The following is a 19,789-nucleotide window of genomic DNA, read 5'->3' on the forward strand; positions in this document are numbered from 1 at the left end:
CCAGTGCGGCTCTTTTCACCTAACTAGTAGTTGGTTGTTCTCTGTTATCTGGCCTGTTCGCGGGACACCACAATTATCCCCCATCCTTTTAATAACACAGGGACTCGTACCCAGAAATTGCACCTTCACAAATTTTTGAACATGTGCCATCGCTGAAGCGAACGTTTCGATAGGCGGACTGTTTTCCTTCAAGGCTGCCGTGAAGAAATGCATCCCTTCTCGCTTAATGCTTGGATTGATCACTGACCCTGCCCCTTGATACCAGTTCACATTGTACCAGATTTATTTCTTAGAAGGCTTTTTCTAATTGGAAAACTGAAAGTAAGTGATGAGCCCCAAGTTGTTGAAATTGAGAGGAGAATGTCACTCGGTGCTCACTTCTCATAACTGTTATCTAGTATGATGGAGCATCACCATAGTCAATTATGCGATTATTGAATGCATTTTAAATGGTATGTTCTCATTTGCAACAAATTTTCTTCTTTCTTTAACTGTCATACTGCTGGTCTTCTGGATAGGTTATTATTTTTTTTTAATGCCCTCATGACATTTGTCAATTGCAGAATCCGTATGTGCCTTTCTGGGCTTGTCACTAGCGCTTCACAGGTATGCACCACGCCCGTCTTTGCAGTGTAGTGAAGCCATAACATGAAACTCTCATGTTAAGGGCCCGGTTACAGTGGAACCCCGATGATGACTTTCAGGGGAGCACAAAAGACTCTCGTATAATCCGGGCATCGTATAATCTAAAAACTAAGATTATAGGCAGTGACACTCAGCCTCGCCCGAAAAACTGGTACCGATTGCCTGAATAAGCCCACAGCATGACCTTGTGCCTCAGCAAGGAAGGTAGGTCAAATTATTCTTGCCCGTGGCGGCTAATGGCAGCATTACTTAGAGCAGGTGCGAGGGAGTCTTTATTCTCAACTCTAAAAGAATCGAATCCAATGCGCATCTTTCTACTGATAAACAGTCCAAAAATTGCCTGTGCATGATAACGAAATTGAAACGGCATTGCCAACAGGCTCCCTTCAGCAGGGTCAGGCGCAGTGTCATCGCTATCACATGGCGACGAACTACAAGTTTTGGTGGAATTCCTCCGGCTGAGCTGTGCACGTTGTAATTTCTTGACTTGTGAAGTGCAAGTAGTGATGTCCCGCTGTTATTATGAATGTTGACGTCAAGTGAAAGCAATTTTGCAAGGCGAAAACAGTCGAGTCACGCCCTTATGCATTGTCAAGCTTGTGACTGCGAGTACAATAAAGGAAGGAGATCAGCTGTAGGTCGACCAGGAAATGTTTCCACGGACTGAAAACGTGAAAATATCAGCTATTCGGCCGGCTGGAGCTACTTTGAATAGAGCTTGACTAGGTAATGACCCCGGATACGTACACATGTGTATGTAGAAGCACCTGAACTTCAAGGAGAAGGAATTTTGCATTCTAAGAAAATGTCCTGTCTCTCTACTTGTCTAATCGTCAATCTAGGGGGAACGGACGTTCATATTTTACGCTCATGTATATTTGGACGAAGGTTGATTTGAGTAAAGGTGTTTTTTTTTCTTTTTTGGGTGGATTCTGAAAGTCATTGTAAAATGCGGGGTTGGCGGGAAACTGTGTCATATAACCAAAGGTTTTTATTCATTACTTCTATGGGGATTTTGCTGGGTCAAAACAGATTCGTCGTAAAGTGTGGGTTGTCGCGAAACTGGGGGGACGTATAATCGTAGTTCAATTGTAATGGCTGTTCTGTGGATGTTGGCCTTGTGTACCGGTTTACAGTGCAGCAGCATTTGAACTATGCTCACTAATTGGAATATTCACAGATAATTTAGACATTTCTGACTCTAAATTATCCTCAATTCCATTTTGTCTGCTCTAAACCTGCACCAAATCTGCTCGTAGACACGCTTTTTCCTGCCGAAAAAATTGCTCTAAATGTTAAACTGTATGGATCATCAGTGCATAAAGCACCAATTAAATGGGTAGCGACTGACGCATGCTTTGTGGAGTTGCAACTTAATTATCATAGCTGCATTTCAAGCTACTTTACTTACGAGGAAGATGCTTTTAGTGGACAGAGAAGTCATTTAGCTTTGTCATACTCTATATAAAAAGCTGTATTGCAGTAACCTAGTGGTGTCAGTTTTCATTGCTTGTATTCTTGATTTGAACACAGGCTTCGCCATACTGAAACTTCTGTAAACAACTGCATAAGTGTCAGCCTACTTTAATAAGTCTTCCTAATACTTATTTAAGGCTACCAAACTAGACCTGAGTGAATGGTGAGGCTGGTAATACAATGCTTTAGGGCAAATTAAGTAACTCGATATGGACAACTTTCAGAATTATTTATTATAGAAAGATTACTTTCGAAAATCCTTGTTTTTTTTTTTTTTCAGTTTTGCTTTCGTTTGATGTTCATTGTTTTTTATATTGACTATCATGCAGCAGCCACCTGTAGGAGGACCACTGCGGCTGTCAAGTGTGTCTTCGCAAGATTCTGGCTTCACTTCACAGGATACCTTGTTTTTGAGGCCTCCATCCCCTCGAGGGACCAGTATAGCTGCCCAGGTGGGCTGGAAAGCTTTATTTTCATTTTAAGCCTTTTATGAATAAAGTCACAGGATGCACTAACAGCTTTGATGTTCATTTATGATATGAAATCATGATATATATATATATATATATATATATATATATATATATATATATATATATATATATATATATATATATATATATATATATGACTTCTGATGCCTGCAAAGAAAATTATTATGAAGAAAATTTAGTATGAAAGTACCGTATTTACCTGAAAATGTCAGGCATGAAAATAGGTCAACCCCTACCTATAGTGTTCCACAAAAGAGAAAAAAAAATCGAATGTAGGTCGACCAATGTTTTTTTTTTTAGTTTAGAAACAGAGAAATGGAAACATAGCACATTTTTATTGACATAACTTAGCGTCCTGAAGAAAATTAAGTATGAAAGTACTGTATTTACTCGAAAATAGGTAGGGCACGAGTATTGGTCAACCCCTACTTATAGTGTTCTACAACAGGAAGAAAAAAAATTGAATATAGGTCAACCAATGGTTGACCAAACAGAAATTGAAACGTAGCACACCTTGATTTACATAACTTAGCGCCCTAATCGCTTCCGGGGCCGTCATCTTGTCAGATGTGCAAGATGATGTCATCGGATTTTTCGCAAGCATCCGCGACTTCCCAAACGATGTCCTCCTTGCTACCACCTCTGCCGATTGGTGGGCCGCAAAAGGCATGACACCGACATTTGCATGCAAACAGACGGTCCCTCTGCTTTCACCAACCCCTAATCTATTTCTCATTTAAACAGAACTCGCGCTGCACAGCAGATTTGCGTAGTCCTCGGTAAAAAGTATAACTTGGCACTTGAAGTCACCTGTGTAGCTCTGCCGACGTGACATCGTCGCAACCACACAAAACCAACTGGTGGTGGTGGTTAGAAGAAAAAGAATGCGCCTAATTTCTGCAGACTGTTGGGAGCACGACGCAGTGCCTAAAGCAAATGCGAACCGCCACCCCGTTACGCCGATCGTACAATGAACAAAGTCCGAGGCGGTGACGGCAAGGTCTCAGGCCAGTGCCAGTGTGGCTGCGTGCCGGAAGGCAGTACCGGAAGCACGGCTAGCGGGCTGGGGACTTCACGGCCAACACCTAGGGAAATCGTGGGTTTCATCGCAAACACGGCAGAGCAATAGCCGTGCAATGCAATAGCCGTGTACCGCCCCCGCAAAATGCAGTCGCTGGTCGTGGGAGCAGCAACTGTGGTCCTTAGGAGCCACAAGGCAATGCTGTGTAGCGATACTAATGTGTGGCAGATGAAGCACCCCAGCCACGCTTCTACCAGCACAAAAAAAAAGGGGGGGGGGCGGCTTTGTGATCGATTTGAATGTGCACCTGCGGGAAAAAAAAAAAAAAAAATGTGCTTTACTGCACCATAGTGGCGACACGCGCGCAGCACGTCACATGCTTCTCGAAACATCAGCACATTATGATTTACCCATTCTTTCTGGAAATATAACGAAATAATAAAGGTCAGTCTGAGGCAATTCGTGATGTATGCTAACTTTTGATCGGCAGTTACTCCAGCAATTTGCGCACTTGCACTACTGGTGAAGTTCCTGTCTGCAATGCCCACTTCGAAAAACGTGTTCAAAAACTTCAATGGTCATGTTTTCCAGCCAAAACACATTAGTAATTCCCTTACACTGGCCATAACCTGTGACACTGTGACATTGGTAAAGAAAACGAACACCTTCTCGAAACGTGGGAGGCCAAGCTTGCCTTGGAGGACCTGGACCAACAACGGCGTCTCGTCGCCAGGGCCAAGGAGGCAGCGAAGGCCAGAGGGTTCCTGGAATGAGGAGACCTCCCACCTAAGGTGAACGCGGAACCTACACCGCTACACCGTTTCGAAAATAAACGTTTATTCCTCCTCCTCCTTACCAGAAAGAATGGGCAAATGATCGCATCGTAACATCCTGATGCTGCAAAAAGCAGGTGACATGCCGCCCGCGTGCAATCATTGTGTTGCAATAAAGCACGTCATCTTTCTGCAGGTGCATGTTTTTAAACCATGACTTCTTTTTTTTTTTTTGCTTTCGCTGGCAGCAGCGGTGCCCAGTGTTCAATGTGTTTGCGGCAAAATTGGGCCCAGGTATTGCGGTAGAACTTAGTCCTTGTAGCTGCAAACTACCCGGCATGCAAACGACTGCCTTTGATTACTTTCAGTAATTCAAAGTTCCTTGCATCCCACTTTGTGTATCTTTTGTTAATTCGAAAACCCTCATGATTTAAAGATGTTCCACAGTTCCAATAACTTCGAATTTATGAGGTTTTACTGTATTTTGCGATCCCTTTTGAGTTCGATAAATTTGGGATCGACTGTATTACCATTTTGCTGCACAGCTCATTTTTTCTTACAGCTGACACTTGCGACAGATGGTGCAACTAAAATATACTCAGAAAAATATATGCGTAACGTACACTGTATATATATATTACTGGATGTATGTTTGTGCAAATAGCCCTTTAGGCTAATGTGCCTACTATACCAGAATCTGTTCTTTGATATCTCGGAGATGATATAGACTCCAACCAAAAGTTTTGAAGAAACCCGACGTTTCGGAACCGACTCGGTTCCTTCCTCAGGGGTGACTGCGTAGGCTACGTAGCAGCTGCGTCTTCAAAGCACTCGAGGGTTGGCTAATGACGACTCGAGTCGTGGCACATACAGAGAACGGCCCATAACAACAACCTCTTTCTCGGAACCCTTCCCCCAGTGTACACACACGGACTGTGCTCCACGGCAAAACGAGAGAGAGAGAGGGGTCATTAGCCACCCCTCGAGTGCTTTGAATACTCTGCTGCTACGTAGCCTACGCAGTCACCCCCTGAGGAAGGAACCGAGTCGGTTCTGAAACGTCGGGTTTCTTCAAAACTTTTCGTTGGAGTCTATATCATCTCCTAGTTTCATACCCAACCAGACACCCTTCTGTCAAATGTTTACATTAAAGTCTTTGATATCTGTATTTTTCAATAGACTTGCCTTGCATACTCACACTGTGGCGTTAGTTAATTGAGCAGTACTTGTAACTGTGACATTAAGCTGCTGATATACAACTCACAGCTTGCCACTGCGTGCACCCAAGATTGCTTGTGTCTGTTTGCCTCAGGTAGGCTATCATCGTTGTTACTAGTGACCCCACTTTTGCAAATGTCACATTGCTGCGTAATGCTCTTTATACTGTGCAGCTAAAGTCTGGAGTGATAAGTGTGCCTTGACAGTGGCTGTTATGGATGGAGGTGCAGGTTTCTGGAGGGGACACGGGGGCATCATCACTGCCAGGCTGTGCTTCAAGTAGTCCTTCGTCACCATTTCCTACAACGCCCTCGGTGACTTCCACATGGCCTAATTTGCAGGACAGCCTGCAATTCGAGCGGGCCATGAATTCAGTCCTGCGGTGCCAAAGACCACACACTATCTCTTCTGGTGAGGGCAGGTTTCTCGTTTGCTTGAAAGTGCACCGTAAGAAAAAATTCTTTTAGGGGTGTTGGACTGTTCAGCATGTCAAATATGAATTGTATGATAGCTTTCAGTTATTTGTATTCACCTTTAATACCTCCTACTCAGTGCACTTTCTACTTAAAGCATTTATTTATTTTTATTTATATCATTTTCTTGACAATACAATTGCATTGCCCGCGATCAGGACAAAAGGAAGTGGTTTGCCTCCTGACGACACAGACATTCAGAACTGAACAATTCAAGAGCACATTCATAAGCGCTACCATTCATTTTTCACTAGCAAGTCTCATTGGCCTTGTAGTGTGGTGTTTTGGGATACATTTCATTGTTTTTTGCAAGCCAAGCAGAAGCAGGTGCAATTTTCGTTTGCTTCTGTTCAAAAGTACACGGTGCCTGCTTTGCAGTTTCATGCGAACTTGTTGAAACGGTAGTCCGAGTGACTCCATAGAGTGTAAAGTTTAGGCCAGTAGTACTTGTGGCGGATACGAGTTAGACTACGCTTGGATCCTAAATGCTCTGAAGACTGTTCGTCATGACACGCATTGAGGAGTTCTTCTCGCATCGCAGATAGTACTACAGTTAAACCTGCTTTTAACGGACCTCCATATAACGAATTCCTCGATATAACGAAGTTTTTTTAATTCCCCGCCATTGCTCCGTAGAAGCACATGTATTTGCGACCTCTACGTAACGAAGTAACACTGGGAGACAACCTTGATATAACGAATTTTCTCCACGAACAATCCAGGAATTTTACTCCGCATTTTGGCACGAACATGCATCTTCCGCGACTGCCCCGCTGCCACCGAAGTGCGAAGCAGCGGCGACGCGCATGGTGCACCAGGCGAGAGTGAGCGCACGGTGCACAAGGCGAGAGTGAGCGCTCGTTATTGGGCGCGGGTAGGTGAGCATGAGGCGGGCCTACACACCACGAGGGGGCGTGCGAGGGTGTGTGCCCCTCCCTTCTAAACAACAAAAAAAAACTACTTTTGCGCGTTGACAGTGCCACGCTTTTAGTTAGCGTTACATGTGTGGGGCTGCGTTGCACATGGAGAGCGCTTTGTCGAATAGTTTTCCGCGGTGTCCGTGTCATTCGCTCTTCGTTTTCGATGCCGTGCGCGCGTGAATAATTTCACTGTGCGCATATGGTGCGGCCCCTGACGACGTTCAGCTTTGCTTTTTTTTTACTGCGATCAATTATATGGACAGTCTCAGCTGGTTTTTTGCCGCTGCCGCCATTGCCGTTCACCGTATACGTATCTGTATAAATGAAAACTCAAGAAAAGAATAAAAAAAAGAGCCACCTGCTATGGCGCCCAATTCGCCACGGTGTACCGACATGCGCTCATCTCCCATGCGTACCTTGCCTCACGGATGGGGGGAGGGGTTAGATGCTTGTGCGTGCGCGCTTATCCTTCGGTAAAGAGAATCGCGCGTCTTTGACTTTGACCGGAATGATTGTGTTTAGATATTAGGCTCAAAAAGATCACTTTGCTTGCAGGACAGGCGCTGTTTGCAAAAAGAGTGCGCTTTTCAAACACAGCAAAGTAACAACTGGGGCACATTGTTGGTTCGCCTTTATATCTGTAGCTGTGATTAGGTTTCATGCCTCGTTTTTGTTTAAACAGCGCGTTAAGTGTCGAACGGTAAACATTGTTAGTTTGCTCTCGTCCTGTGTATGTTTTTTCTTGTGTAATTTATGCGGGAGCAGCGGGCTGCCCGTTTCGATCTGCTTGCCGTTCTCAGCGTTAATTCCAAGTTGTTGCGCTATCGCATGCCTTTGCCCTTGCGACGAAACTGTGACTTTTCTTAATTTTGGACAACCGTGTCTTCGCCACTGAGGGGATGTTAGATTAGACGCTGATGGAAATTCTGCGAGACCACGGTGACGATGGCTCTTCGGAGGTTGATTCGTCACCCGGTTCTGTATTGCGCCGCGAGTTCGCAGGCTGGTAGCTTTCGCGATTAGCCGATTAATTCCAGCAACATGACGGCGCGTTGAATGCAATGCAATGATAGCAAAAAATTGTAATGTTATAAAAGTAAGGCTGGCAGCCAACTTTTTTGGATCTGATATCGCAGAACTCCTACAAAATGGTAGTGTGAGCAAATACGGCCGCTCAAGGTTCTCGAGAAGTGCTCTTTTCACACAGTTCCTTCGCATTGAAACCGCGCTTATAATCACAGAGATAACAAGCCTTCCAGCGATCGCGACCGCCCCTAAAATTCAACTTCATCATGCTACTCCAGCGATTCCCCCCCTCCTTCTGCATTGTTTCATGATCGTTCCAAGATGGGTGGTTTACTTTCTGTTTGAGCATTCGATGGCAGTTTTAACACACGGGAGATGTTATCTATGTACTTTCCAAGCTATAGGGATGGGCCGCCTCATTTGATTTCTGCTTTTTGATTTGATAAGTGTTTTGGGTTAGCTCTGCCTTCAATCCTGCTTTTGTTTAATTTGCACGTTTATTTTAAGAGATTTTGTACTGAACCTGCATATAACGAAATCCTTTTTATAACGAATTTTTCCGGGAATTAATCTATTTCATTATATTCAGGTTTAACTGTACCAGTAGCGCGGTTCAAGTGCTGGGATCAAAGCTCTGCTTGTACAGGATGTATGAAATCATGTGCTTGAATGTTCAAGCTGGTCTTCGAGATAGTTGATGAGTGAGCGAAGTTCTAGGTCATCACGCTGTTTTTGAGCCAAGTCGAAAACTGTGATGACCATGAGGAAATTTTCCTCGACAGTTTGGTCTGAAGGAGTCGACTCGACTGGGGCATGAGATAAGTAGTCAGCATCGGTTCGCTTGTGTCCTGAACAAATACCAGGTTCACTGTGACTGCAACCGTCTGTACAGTCAGCCGCACATCGTGAGAAAGGTACTTACTTGGCTGATATTAATAATTGATCTTATTGAAGTCTTACTGCACACCACAAACTTTTGCCCTTTTTCCATGACAATCTCAAAAAGTTTTAATTGGACAAGAAACTTGGCATTTTAGCCCATTGGCGCAGCCACAAACTTAGCTGGCCTGGACAAGTAATGCCATCTGGCAGTGCAATGCACAACTAGGCAAGCAGATATTAAAATCTGCTCGGCTTCATCGAAGAGGAACGGTGATGCTCGTTGATCTCTAAATGCATACAAATCTCAACTGTCATTGTCCAACAACTCTGAGAAGCTTGTGCCTGTGGCATGATTAGTTCCAGGCATAGTCATCTATCTATTGAGTGTCTGCTATTTGCAGCTTCCGCAGTTTTTGTACTCCACACTGGCGAGACCGGCATGCCTTGCAGGATTTCTGGTTCTTGCAAAGCGGTACGTCATATGTGGACAGTTCACTCATTTGGGTTTTGGTTTCGTTATTGCGCCTTTCTGTTTACTAAAAGTTATTTTCAAATGGGCTGAGCATTTCAGCTATCGGGCATGGGACAAGAGTGTCTCAGAAACATAAAAGCACGATTAACCTGATATGGTAAAAAATCCTCAGAGTTGGCCTTCAAGAGCTCTCAGTTTCCAAGCAAGCTGCCTCTGAATACTTGAAACAAAAAGAGAAGATCCTGGAGGCAGGTGAAACATCTGTGAGGGAGTAGAAAGTCTGAGTGTCTGGCTAACTGCCAATGTGGCTTCGAGGTTATTCTCCTCTGGCAATCTGCTCAGAGAAAAGGTGGAATCTCTGGCCCTGCACTTGAAGGTTGCCAACTTTAAATTCAGCATTGGCTAGCTGCCGAATTTCAAGAATGGTACAACCTGTCATTCAAATAAGGCGTGAAAAAAAAAGTGCTTTTGACCAAACCTTTGCTTTGACTACTGCGCTGACAAAGCTGTGTACAATGCTGTGTCAGTATTCTCCTGGCATCTTTCACTGTGATGAGACTGGCCTCTTCATAAAATTTTACTTGATGAGGCTAGCAGCTGATGATATACAGGCTGACTTGGTTACTCATAAAAGTGTGTGTGTGTGTGTGTGTGTGTGTGTGTGTGTGTGTGTGTGTGCGCACACCTGTGCATGCACATTGAGAAGATATTTTACCCACTGGGACAATAAAGGTACAGTAAAAGCTCGTTAATTTGACTCTCGTTAATTTGGAAATTCAGATAATTCGGACACGTCATCTGGTCCCTGTAAATATACGCTTCACTCTATGATACTGGGCACTCGTTATTTCGGACAGTTTTGACCGCAAATCGGATAATTCGGCGACTTTCGGGCCGCTGGCGAGGTTCGAAAACGAAAAAAAGAGCCATTTGGAACAAAAGTGAAGCTCAAATTCAGCACCGCCATGGACATCAAATATCGACTTGGCTTCACTTGAGACTGGTTAAATGCCTTTTCCTCACGTGTCTGTATGTGTGGGCTGTGTAGGTTTGGCAGTGCCATTTTTGTTGCTTTGTTCCCGTGGTTGTGTGACATCGTTGAACAGTTGAACCCCCGTTTTGTCGAAGAAAGATTCTGAATGGCTCCATTAGCTTGATCGTTACAGGTGCTTGTGTGGCGAGTTCCCGTGTCACCGCTCCCTCCGCCGATGGCAACACCGGCGAAGCGGCTCGATACCAGGCCAAGGACTTGACCACCAAAGTAGAAATTTTGCATGCCCTGAAAAATGGGCTCTCCCGACAAGAAGTGACGAAAAAGTTCAACGTTAAAAGAAGTACTCTTAGTACATATTGTTACGGTGTCGGCGACTTCTGTACAAAATGCTTAACTAAGGAAAAGCCACAGGCAAGAGTCACAATGGCTGATCGACACACTCGTGCGCCTCTCAGCTGATTGTGTCCTTCCTCTTTCTTTACTTAATTTCCATAACAGGACCCCCGGGCGCTGAAGTGCCGTCTCTGCGCAAGTCGGGAGAAGTGTGACAGAAGTAGAGTTTCAGGCGCGAAACATGGACAATGTCAACAAGTGACGAACTTGGTGACGTATTGGAGTGCAATGGCCCTATCTCGTAGTTGACGTCGCTAACTTGACGTAAGACTAAAAAGGGTCCTGCATATTGGGACAAAAGTTTTTCGGAGAGACCTACACGGCGACACGGTGACCAGAGGAGCACGCGGTCACCTGGGGCAAACGTTGTATTACGATGCCGATGGTCGTAGCAGCCCTTTTGCATAACCTGTGACCTGGTGAGATGAGACTGGGCAACTTAACGAGCCACGTGAGCCCGATCAATGGCTTCGTGAGCATACTCGGAAGCAGATGGCTTGAGAGGCAAGGTGGTTTCAAATGGCAATATGGGGTCGCGACCATACAAAAGGTATAAAGGTGGGAATCCTGTGGTGTCATTTCGAGAGGAAATATATGCGAAAGTCACATAGGCCAGTGTGGTGTCCCAGTCACGATCTTTGGAGACCTACATCGAAAGCATCTCTGTGAGCATGCGGTTGAGACGTTCAGTTAGGTCATTAGTTTGTGAATGGTAGGCGGTAGATAGCTTATGCGCTGTAGCCCACGATTGAAGGAGGTTGTCGACAACTTTGGACAAGAAAGAGCGACCGCGGTCCGTAAGCAGCTGTCGGGGTGCTCCGTGGTGTAAGATGACGTCATGAAGAAGAAAATCCGCGACGTCAGTGGCGCAACTGGTTGGCATGGCCTTTGTTATCGCGTAACGGGTCGCATAATCTGTGGTGACGGTGATCCATTTATTTATTTCCCAGTGTTGTCGTCGTAAAAGGGCTGAAAAGGTCGAGTTCCATGCGATGAAATGGTTCAGAGGGGACTTCAATTGGGTGAAGATATCCAGCTGGCAGCAAAGAAGGTCTTTTTCAGCGCTGGCAGAGGTCGCAAGTGGCGACATATCGACGCACGCTGCGGTACAGTTTTGGCCAGAAAAACAGACGTCGCACGCAGTCGTATCTGTGGGAACCAACAGCGGGACGAGGTGTCCCGCTGTTGGTGCGTCATGAAGTTGTTCAAGTATGGCAGGCCATAGATGACGAGGAATGACGAGCAGAAGCTCAGGGCCTTCAGTGCTAACATTGCGGCGTTAGAGGATGCCGTCATGCTGCACAAACATACGGGATTCAGCGTCATGGCTGTCAGACTGGATGGCGTCGATGATAGTGCGCATTGGCTCATCCCGTCGTTGTTAAATGCGTATACCGCCAATGTCAGTAAACGCCGTTACGCTGCTCTCCAGGTCATTTGCAACATGATCAGGAGGATCCACCGGATGATGAGAAAGGCAGTCTGCGTCCTTGTGCAAACTGCCAGACCTATAGCTGACGCTAAACGAAAATTCCTGGAGCCTCAGAGCCCAACGACCCAGACGTCCAGGCGGGTCCTTTAGAGAAGTCAGCCAGCAGACTGACTTCTCTGTGGACTGGTGGTCCGTGACGAGTGAAAATATGCGACCATATAAATATGGCCGGAACTTGGCGACGGCCCAAACTAAAGCTAAACACTCTCTCTCGGTGATGGAATAATTCCTCTCAGGGGGAGAAAGCAGGCGACTGGCGTAAGCTATTATGCACTGTCTGCCGTGGTGCCGCTGAGCGAGAACTGCACCAGTACCGTGGCCACTGGCGTCAGTGTGAACTTCTGTGGCAGCAGAAGGATTAAAGTGGGCAAGTATGGGGGCGTAGTTAAGTGGCCGATGAGAGCGGTGAACGCTTGAGCCTGCTCAGGGCCCCATGAGAATGTGGTATGCTTCTTCAGCAAATCTGATTGGCTTGGCAACGTCGGCAAAGTTTTTCACAAAACTACGAAAGTAGGAACAATAGCCGATGAAGCTCTGGACGTCGGATGTAGAAAGGGGCACCGGAAAGCTACGGACGGTACGGATCTTTTCGGAATCTGGTTGGACGCCATCGGCATTTACAAGATGGTCCAGAATGGTAATCTGACAGCGTCCAAATTGGCATTTCTTGGAGTTGAGTTGTAGCCCAGCTGTTCTGAAGACTGCGAGAATTGCAGCGAGACGGGTCAGGTGGCTATTGAAAATAGATAAAAAGACTATCACATCATCTAGATAACAGAGACAAGTATACCACTTATAACCACGGAGGAGAGAGTCCATCATTCGTTCGAATGTGGCAGGGGCGTTACATAGTCCAAAAGGCATGACCTTAAACTGGCATAAATTATCCGGTGTAATGAAGGCAGTCTTCTCACGGTCCATCTCAACGACAGAAATCTGCCAGTAGCCGGACCGAAGATAAATAGACAAAAAGAATGTGCAAGCAGTCTTAACGAGTCATCGATGCGTGGTAGCGGGTATACGTCTTTTCGCGTGATCTTGTTGAGGTGGCGATAGCGCAGAAGCGCCAGGTAGCATCCTTTTTTCTTCACAAGGATGACAAGGGAGGCCCAAGGACAACTTGCTGGTTCTATTACACCTCTGTTGAGCATTTTGTCAACTTCCACTTGGATAACTCAGTACTCAGTGTGGGAGACACGATAGGGGCGTCGGCGAATAGGACTGGCGTCACCAGTGTTTATACGGTGCTGAACACTGGATGTTTGCCCTAAAGGTCTGTCGGCGAAATCGAAAATGTCGGTATATGACGCGAGAAGGCGATGGATGTCGTTGGCTTGTGCAGAATTGAGGTCGGGTGCAATCATCTTCGAGAAACGATTTGGCAGAGAACAGGTGCTGTTATCTACAGGACACTGAAGTAAATCAATCTCTGTGGTGAGAGCCGCTATTTCGAATTCATCAGCGTTCGATACGCTGGCCAAGAACATGCCACGAGGAAGCACTTGAGGGCACAAGCTGAAATTGAGAAGTGGGAGCGAGGTACAGTTGTCAGCGACAGTCACAAGCGTATGGGGAATGACGATGTTGCGGCTCGAAAGGACGTCGGCAAGAGGAAGGAGGACATATTGACCATCAGGAACCTGTGGCTGTGCGGTCAAAACAACTTAGGTGGTTGCCTGAGGTGACAGTCGTACATCTTGAAGAGAGCACAGGCATGGCGGGGTAGTGTGGGGTTCAGCGACTATCTGAGGCAGCTCTAGCTGAAGGATGCCGGTAGCACAATCTATAAGAGCAGAATGATTCGGCAAGAAGTCCAGGTCTAGGATAACGTCATAAGGGCAGTGGTCAATCACGGCTAAAATGATGATTGATTGATATGTGGGGTTTAACGTCCCAAAACCACCATATGATTATGAGAGACGCCATAGTGGAGGGCTCCGGAAATTTCGACCACCTGGGGTTCTTTAACGTGCGCCCAAATCTAAGCACACGGGCCTACAACATTTCCGCCTCCATCGGAAATGCAGCCGCCGCAGCCGGGATCCGAACCCGCGACCTGCGGGTCAGCAGCCGAGTATCTTAGCCACTAGACCACCGCGGCGGGGCCGGCTAAAATGACAGTATTAGTGTGGTCCTTTATACTTAAGCGGGCAGTGCACAGACCGAGAACTATCGGCGTGCCGCCATCGGCCACACGGAGCATTTGTGCAGCCGCTGGTGTCAGAACTTTCTTTAAACATGTGCGTAGGCTTGAACTCGTGATCAAAATGCTTACGCCGGTGTCTACAAGGGCTTGTCCAGGTATGCCGTCTACTTCAACGTCTATTACACTTCGTCTGGTGGAAACGGAGAGAGGATTTGCTGCGGAACCACCTCCGGGGGCTGCAATTCTCAGTTTTCCGAGACGATGCGGCCAGAAGCCACGGAAGACGAGAAGCGCCGTGGCTGCGGCGAACGATGGACGGCGTATTTGCGGCGAACGAGACTGGTGCCCACGTGGTGAAGGCGAGTGGCTGTACCCAGTGTTCTGAGATTGGTCAACAGCATTGGACTCTTCCGCAGGTGAAAAGGTGTGGGCGGTATCGTCGAAATGGGTCATATGGGTCGTTGCACGGGGTGCCGAGGACCATGTGTTGCGGCAGTAACGAGCAATATGTCCAACGCAGTGGCAGTTGAAACATATAGGGCTGTCATCTGCAGTTCGCCACTCAGCTGTGTTGCGGGTACGTGAAGAAAATTGTCGGTTGGAGGAGGGCATCGCGAAAGGGCGTTCGCTGACTCTGGGCGTGTTGACATGGCACACAGAGTGCACTCCGATGTTTTCAAGCTCCTGGCGCACGATGGCTTGAACAAAAGGAACAGTAACAGGAGTGGTATCGGTACTGCACGAATAGAACGCCGAGGGCGCCATTGCTTCCAATTCGCGACGAACAATGCTTGTCAGGTCTCCAGGTGGCGATGGACGTTTTGGTGTGGACTGGTCCTCGCAAGTCGATGTTGCAGCGGTGTTTGGAAGTCGGGCGAACGTTTGCAGAATGCGGCGACTTTTCAGTTGCTCAAACTGACGACACTCTTTGATGATCGCGTCCAAGGTTGAACAGCCCTTGCACATCAGGAGATTGAACATGTCGTCTGCAATCCCTTTCAGGACATGCCCGACCTTGTCACCTTCTGTCATGTCGCTTTCGGCCTTGCGGCAGAGGGCCAGCATGTCCTGAATGTATGCAAGGTATGATTCTGTTGGGGATTGGGTACGGCAGGCCAATTCCTTTTTGGCGGCGATCTTACGACTGGCGGTTTTGCCTAACACCTCTCGCATCTTTTCCTTGCATGAGTCCCAGATTTTGAGTTCTTCTTCGTTGTTTTCTCACTATACCTTGGCCGTGCCTCTCAAGTAAAACAGCACATTAGCCAACTGAACTTGGGATCTCATCTCTTCGGCACACTCACTCGTTCGAACATGGCCAACCAATCGTCAATGTTGACGCCATTAGTCCTGCAGAATGTACCGGGATCCTTAAGTGGCGTGAAAACGTATGGTTGCAACGCCGTGTTTGTCAAAGACGCTGATGTTGATGTGGAGGACTCGGCATTGGCCATGACTGGAAAGCCGATGTGACGTTCGCTGCGGAGCTCTGTTGCCTGATGGTTACCCAGCACCTCTCACCAATATGTTACGGTGTCGGTGACTTCTGTACAAAATGCTTTTACAGAGGAAAAGCCACAGACAAGAGTCACAATGGCTGATTGGCACACTCGCGCACCTCTCAGCTGATTGTGTCCTTCCTCTTCCTTTACTTCATTGCCGTAACAATATGTTAAAAATGAAGAGCAGATTCTGCAGGTGTTTGAAGGTGAGAAGTTCATCACATTGAGAAAGCGGCTGTGAACAACAGCTCACCTAGAGTTCGAAGAAGCCCTTCTTCGATGAGTGGTCAGCTCACATAATGCAAACCTGCCGTTGAGTGGACTGCTGATTATGGCGCAAGCTGAAAAGTTTGCAGCGATGATGGACATTGATTCCTTCAGAGCGTCAGAAGGATGGTGTGCATGGTTCCGGGAAAGGCACGGCCTTGTTTTCAAGACAGCTTGTGGTGAAACAGGTGCCGTGAGCGAAGACACGGTCAGCCACTGGAAGAGCACTCAGCTGCTGGAGCATCTTGCCGCCTACGATGCAAATGACATATTTAACGGTGATGAGACAGCACTGTTTTTCAAAGCGTTACCAGATGAAACTGTGACCACGAAAGAGGATCCTTGTATCGGTGGAAAGAGAAGCAAGGAACGAGTGATCGTACTTTCAGCCGCCAACATGACGGGCACAGAGCGCTTGCCGCTGCTCGTTATTGGGAAGGCAGCCATGCTGCTTTAAGAATATCAAGAATCTTCCCGTGGATTACCGGGCCGACTGGAAAGCGTGGATGACGGGTGAAATATTTGCAACCTGGATCCAAAAGTTGGATCGACAGTTTGGTGCGAAATACCTCAGTGTTAATCGGGCTCGACAACTGCAGTGTACATAACAGTGTCACCGGACTGAACAATATTGAAGATGCTTTTTTGCCGCCGAATATGACGTCAGTGTTTCACCCATTGACCAGGTCATTATCCAATACGTCAAAATGAAGTGCCGTAGGTGCGTATTGGAACGGATGCTGCTCTATGACGTCGGCAAACAATACGATGCGAGTCTTCTGAGCGCAGTTAGCATTCTTGCGTATGTGTGGAAGAACACACCTGTGCATGCCATCGCGAACTGTTTCAGGCACTGTGGATTTGTTGTGCCTGACGCCGCCATGGACGAAGTGTCGCTGGACGACGATGCTGATGACTGCCAGGATTTCGGAAGCGTTATGCGTGATGAAGTGACAGTGGACGATTACATCGCCATTGATAGGGGCGTTGCTACTGCCGGCTCCCTGACCAATGAGCAAATCGTCAAGGAAGTGATGCATGGCAACAAATCCGACGAAGAGCCTAAAGAGGAGCAGCCACACCATAAGCCACACAGGCCCACTCGTACTGTGAAGGAAGCCGCCAAGGCCCTCGTCGTCCTTGAAAAATTTTGTTTTGACACAGAAGACAGCATGCGAGCTACTGAGTACCTTGAAGGGCATAGAAAAATAGTGTGTCCGCGCGAATTTCGGCTCTGAAACAGACGAGCATCCACGATTACTTTGTGAAGTAAAGGTATGTTGACAGAACTCTTGAAATTAATGTGTTCATTCGACCATTCGATAATTCGGACATTCGGTTGATTCGGACATTTTTTCTGGTCCCTAGAAATCTGAATTAACGAGCTTTTATTGTACATATTTGTTGTAAATATTTTTGTGTTATCTTTCTTTTATTTTTTATTATTGTGACTTATTGGCAGTTTCTGTTGTCTAATTGAGCTGTCGGCCACTGTACATAGCTAGTTTGTCTAGCAGTGGTTTCCTCTCACTTCTTCTCTCTCACTTTTTTTAGCATATGAGCGGTCCGGCCACCAGGCAAGGCCTCTGCTTACGGCGGAGACATTTCAACCCCTTGAAGGCGATTTACTCAGTGGCTCCAATCATAGTGGCAGTGCTGACACACTTACTTCAACATCGGGGGACAGCTCGGATGGCCTGGAGCTGGCAACACAATCTGGGCCCACAGGGGGCGCGAGGCCAAAGTCTCCTCAGACACCCACTAGAGGGCCTCGGCCACCAGTACCCATCAGGCACGTCTAGCTCCCCATTCATTCTAGAAAAGGGTCCTATCCTGCATTGAGCCTGACTGGTAATGTTCTTACTCTCCAGGACCACATCGAACACCAGTACTGCACCAACTTTGCCAGAGAAGCCAGCTGTGTTGAAACATGCAGCCTCAGCTGTATCTACAGTGTCAGGTGCACAGCTACAAAGTCAAGGTAGGTTGATGAACTGATAACAGACCCTACCTAAAAAGTGCACCTTTATTATGAATTTCTGGCACTTACCTACCGGCATAAGCTGGCGAACTCACTTATGAGTCGACTTACTCAGACTCAGATGAGGCCATGAGTCTGACTTCGTATTCTAGAACGTCCCTTCACTCAATGCATCACCTTGACTTGAGAAAGTTGATGGGAGTTCCGTCTCTAAAAACCGCAAGCCAATGCATATCGGCGATAATCTGCAGCGATTTTTCAGGAGCGCAGCGTCATTTTCAGTCGAGCAGCGGCGCAGTCTTAACTCCGTCAAGTGAAAGATAAAATTTCAGTTGAGAATCATTTGTGAATACGGGGTTGAGTCTGAGCGAGTTCTGGTCAGTGATATTTTGGTGAGTTTGATTTCACAATGAGTTTCAGCTTGAGGTCGAAATGGTTAGGAAAATGCTAACGTAGCATCCTGCTTTTTAGAGACACCATTTATAAAAGACGAGAATTGTTCTCAAGTGCATGTTGGTTTTGAAGGGGTTCAACTGTATAGAGCAGCTACATCTTACTAGTATTTACCTACAGGTCAGAGACCTGGAGGCTTAGTGAAAGGGTTCTACACTTAATCCTTTTTTGGACAGTGGGGCATTAACGTCCCACTTTTTATTCCTCATTTTAGCTTCTGCACCTCCTTGACAGAGCTCGTACTACCACATCCAAACCACTAACTGCATTCATTGAGCGTACCACAATAATATTTACACAGTTTCGTGACATTTTGTTGGTGGAAGCACACAACAAGTCAAGGACCACTTTTTCTTTTTTTATTTCCACATTTCAGTTTTTGTTGGTTTTTGTCCCCCAATTTAGACAGAGTAAAAGATTTTTGGAAATAAATGATCTTTTTTGCACCACAGAAACAACTTTGCAAAAACTATCAGCTGCTTTTTGTGATGCCAAAGCATGGATAAATGAACTGTACGTGTGTTACGAAAAGTGGTGTGATTCAAGTTCTTCATGCATAGCGATTGCATTCATGAAGCACACATGTAATTGCTATGCATCAAGCACGCATGCAAACTCTGACTGCCTCATGTTCAGATGAGCTCTTGAGCTTTTTGCTACACCGCATGGCGACACCACAATGACAACGGCATCATGAATGGACACACGCTCTTTGTCCTCTTCTTTATATTGTTCTTTTCTTTTTTTTTTTTAATCTTCTGCTTTTCTCTTATTGCTTTTGTGCTTTGCTCATCTTGTGCTTTGCCAATTTTTCCTGCATGAGATACTGTGACTCTGATGGGCGAGAGAACTATTACAGATTGAGAGAAAGATAGAGATTTGTAGAAAGAAAGTGAAAGGCAGAAATAGAGGGAAGAGAAAAAGATAGAGCAGGAGAAGTGAAAGGCAGAAATAAGGGGAAGAAAGAGAAAAAGATATAACAAGAGAGAATGAGTACAAAGAGAAAGAAAGATAAAGAAAGGAGTTAGAAAGACAGAGAAAGAAGAGAGAGTATGCATAGCCGCACATAGTATACATATTGTTCATGTGATGTCACTTGCACCGTTGTCATCCTCTCCCACCATACCTACGGCAGTTCGAGTGCTGCAGCGCGGTTTGTTG

The 19,789-nt window shown here is 46.4% G+C and overlaps 1 protein-coding gene across 1 annotated transcript in view; it reads left to right on the forward strand.

The window, feature by feature from the left end:
• The window catches only part of LOC119177165 (missing-in-metastasis), a 125,984-nt gene that overhangs the window by 72,081 nt on the left and 34,114 nt on the right, over nt 1-19,789 (forward strand). Inside the window, exons 10-13 of the mRNA XM_037428565.2 lie at nt 2,451-2,573; nt 5,858-6,038; nt 17,749-17,986; nt 18,066-18,175. Of these exons, the coding sequence (XP_037284462.2) occupies nt 2,451-2,573; nt 5,858-6,038; nt 17,749-17,986; nt 18,066-18,175 (652 nt within the window). The remainder of the gene's footprint in view (nt 1-2,450; nt 2,574-5,857; nt 6,039-17,748; nt 17,987-18,065; nt 18,176-19,789) is intronic.

The sequence above is a fragment of the Rhipicephalus microplus genome, chromosome X (assembly GCF_043290135.1).
Source record: "Rhipicephalus microplus isolate Deutch F79 chromosome X, USDA_Rmic, whole genome shotgun sequence".
NCBI classification, from domain to species: Eukaryota; Metazoa; Arthropoda; class Arachnida; order Ixodida; family Ixodidae; genus Rhipicephalus; species Rhipicephalus microplus.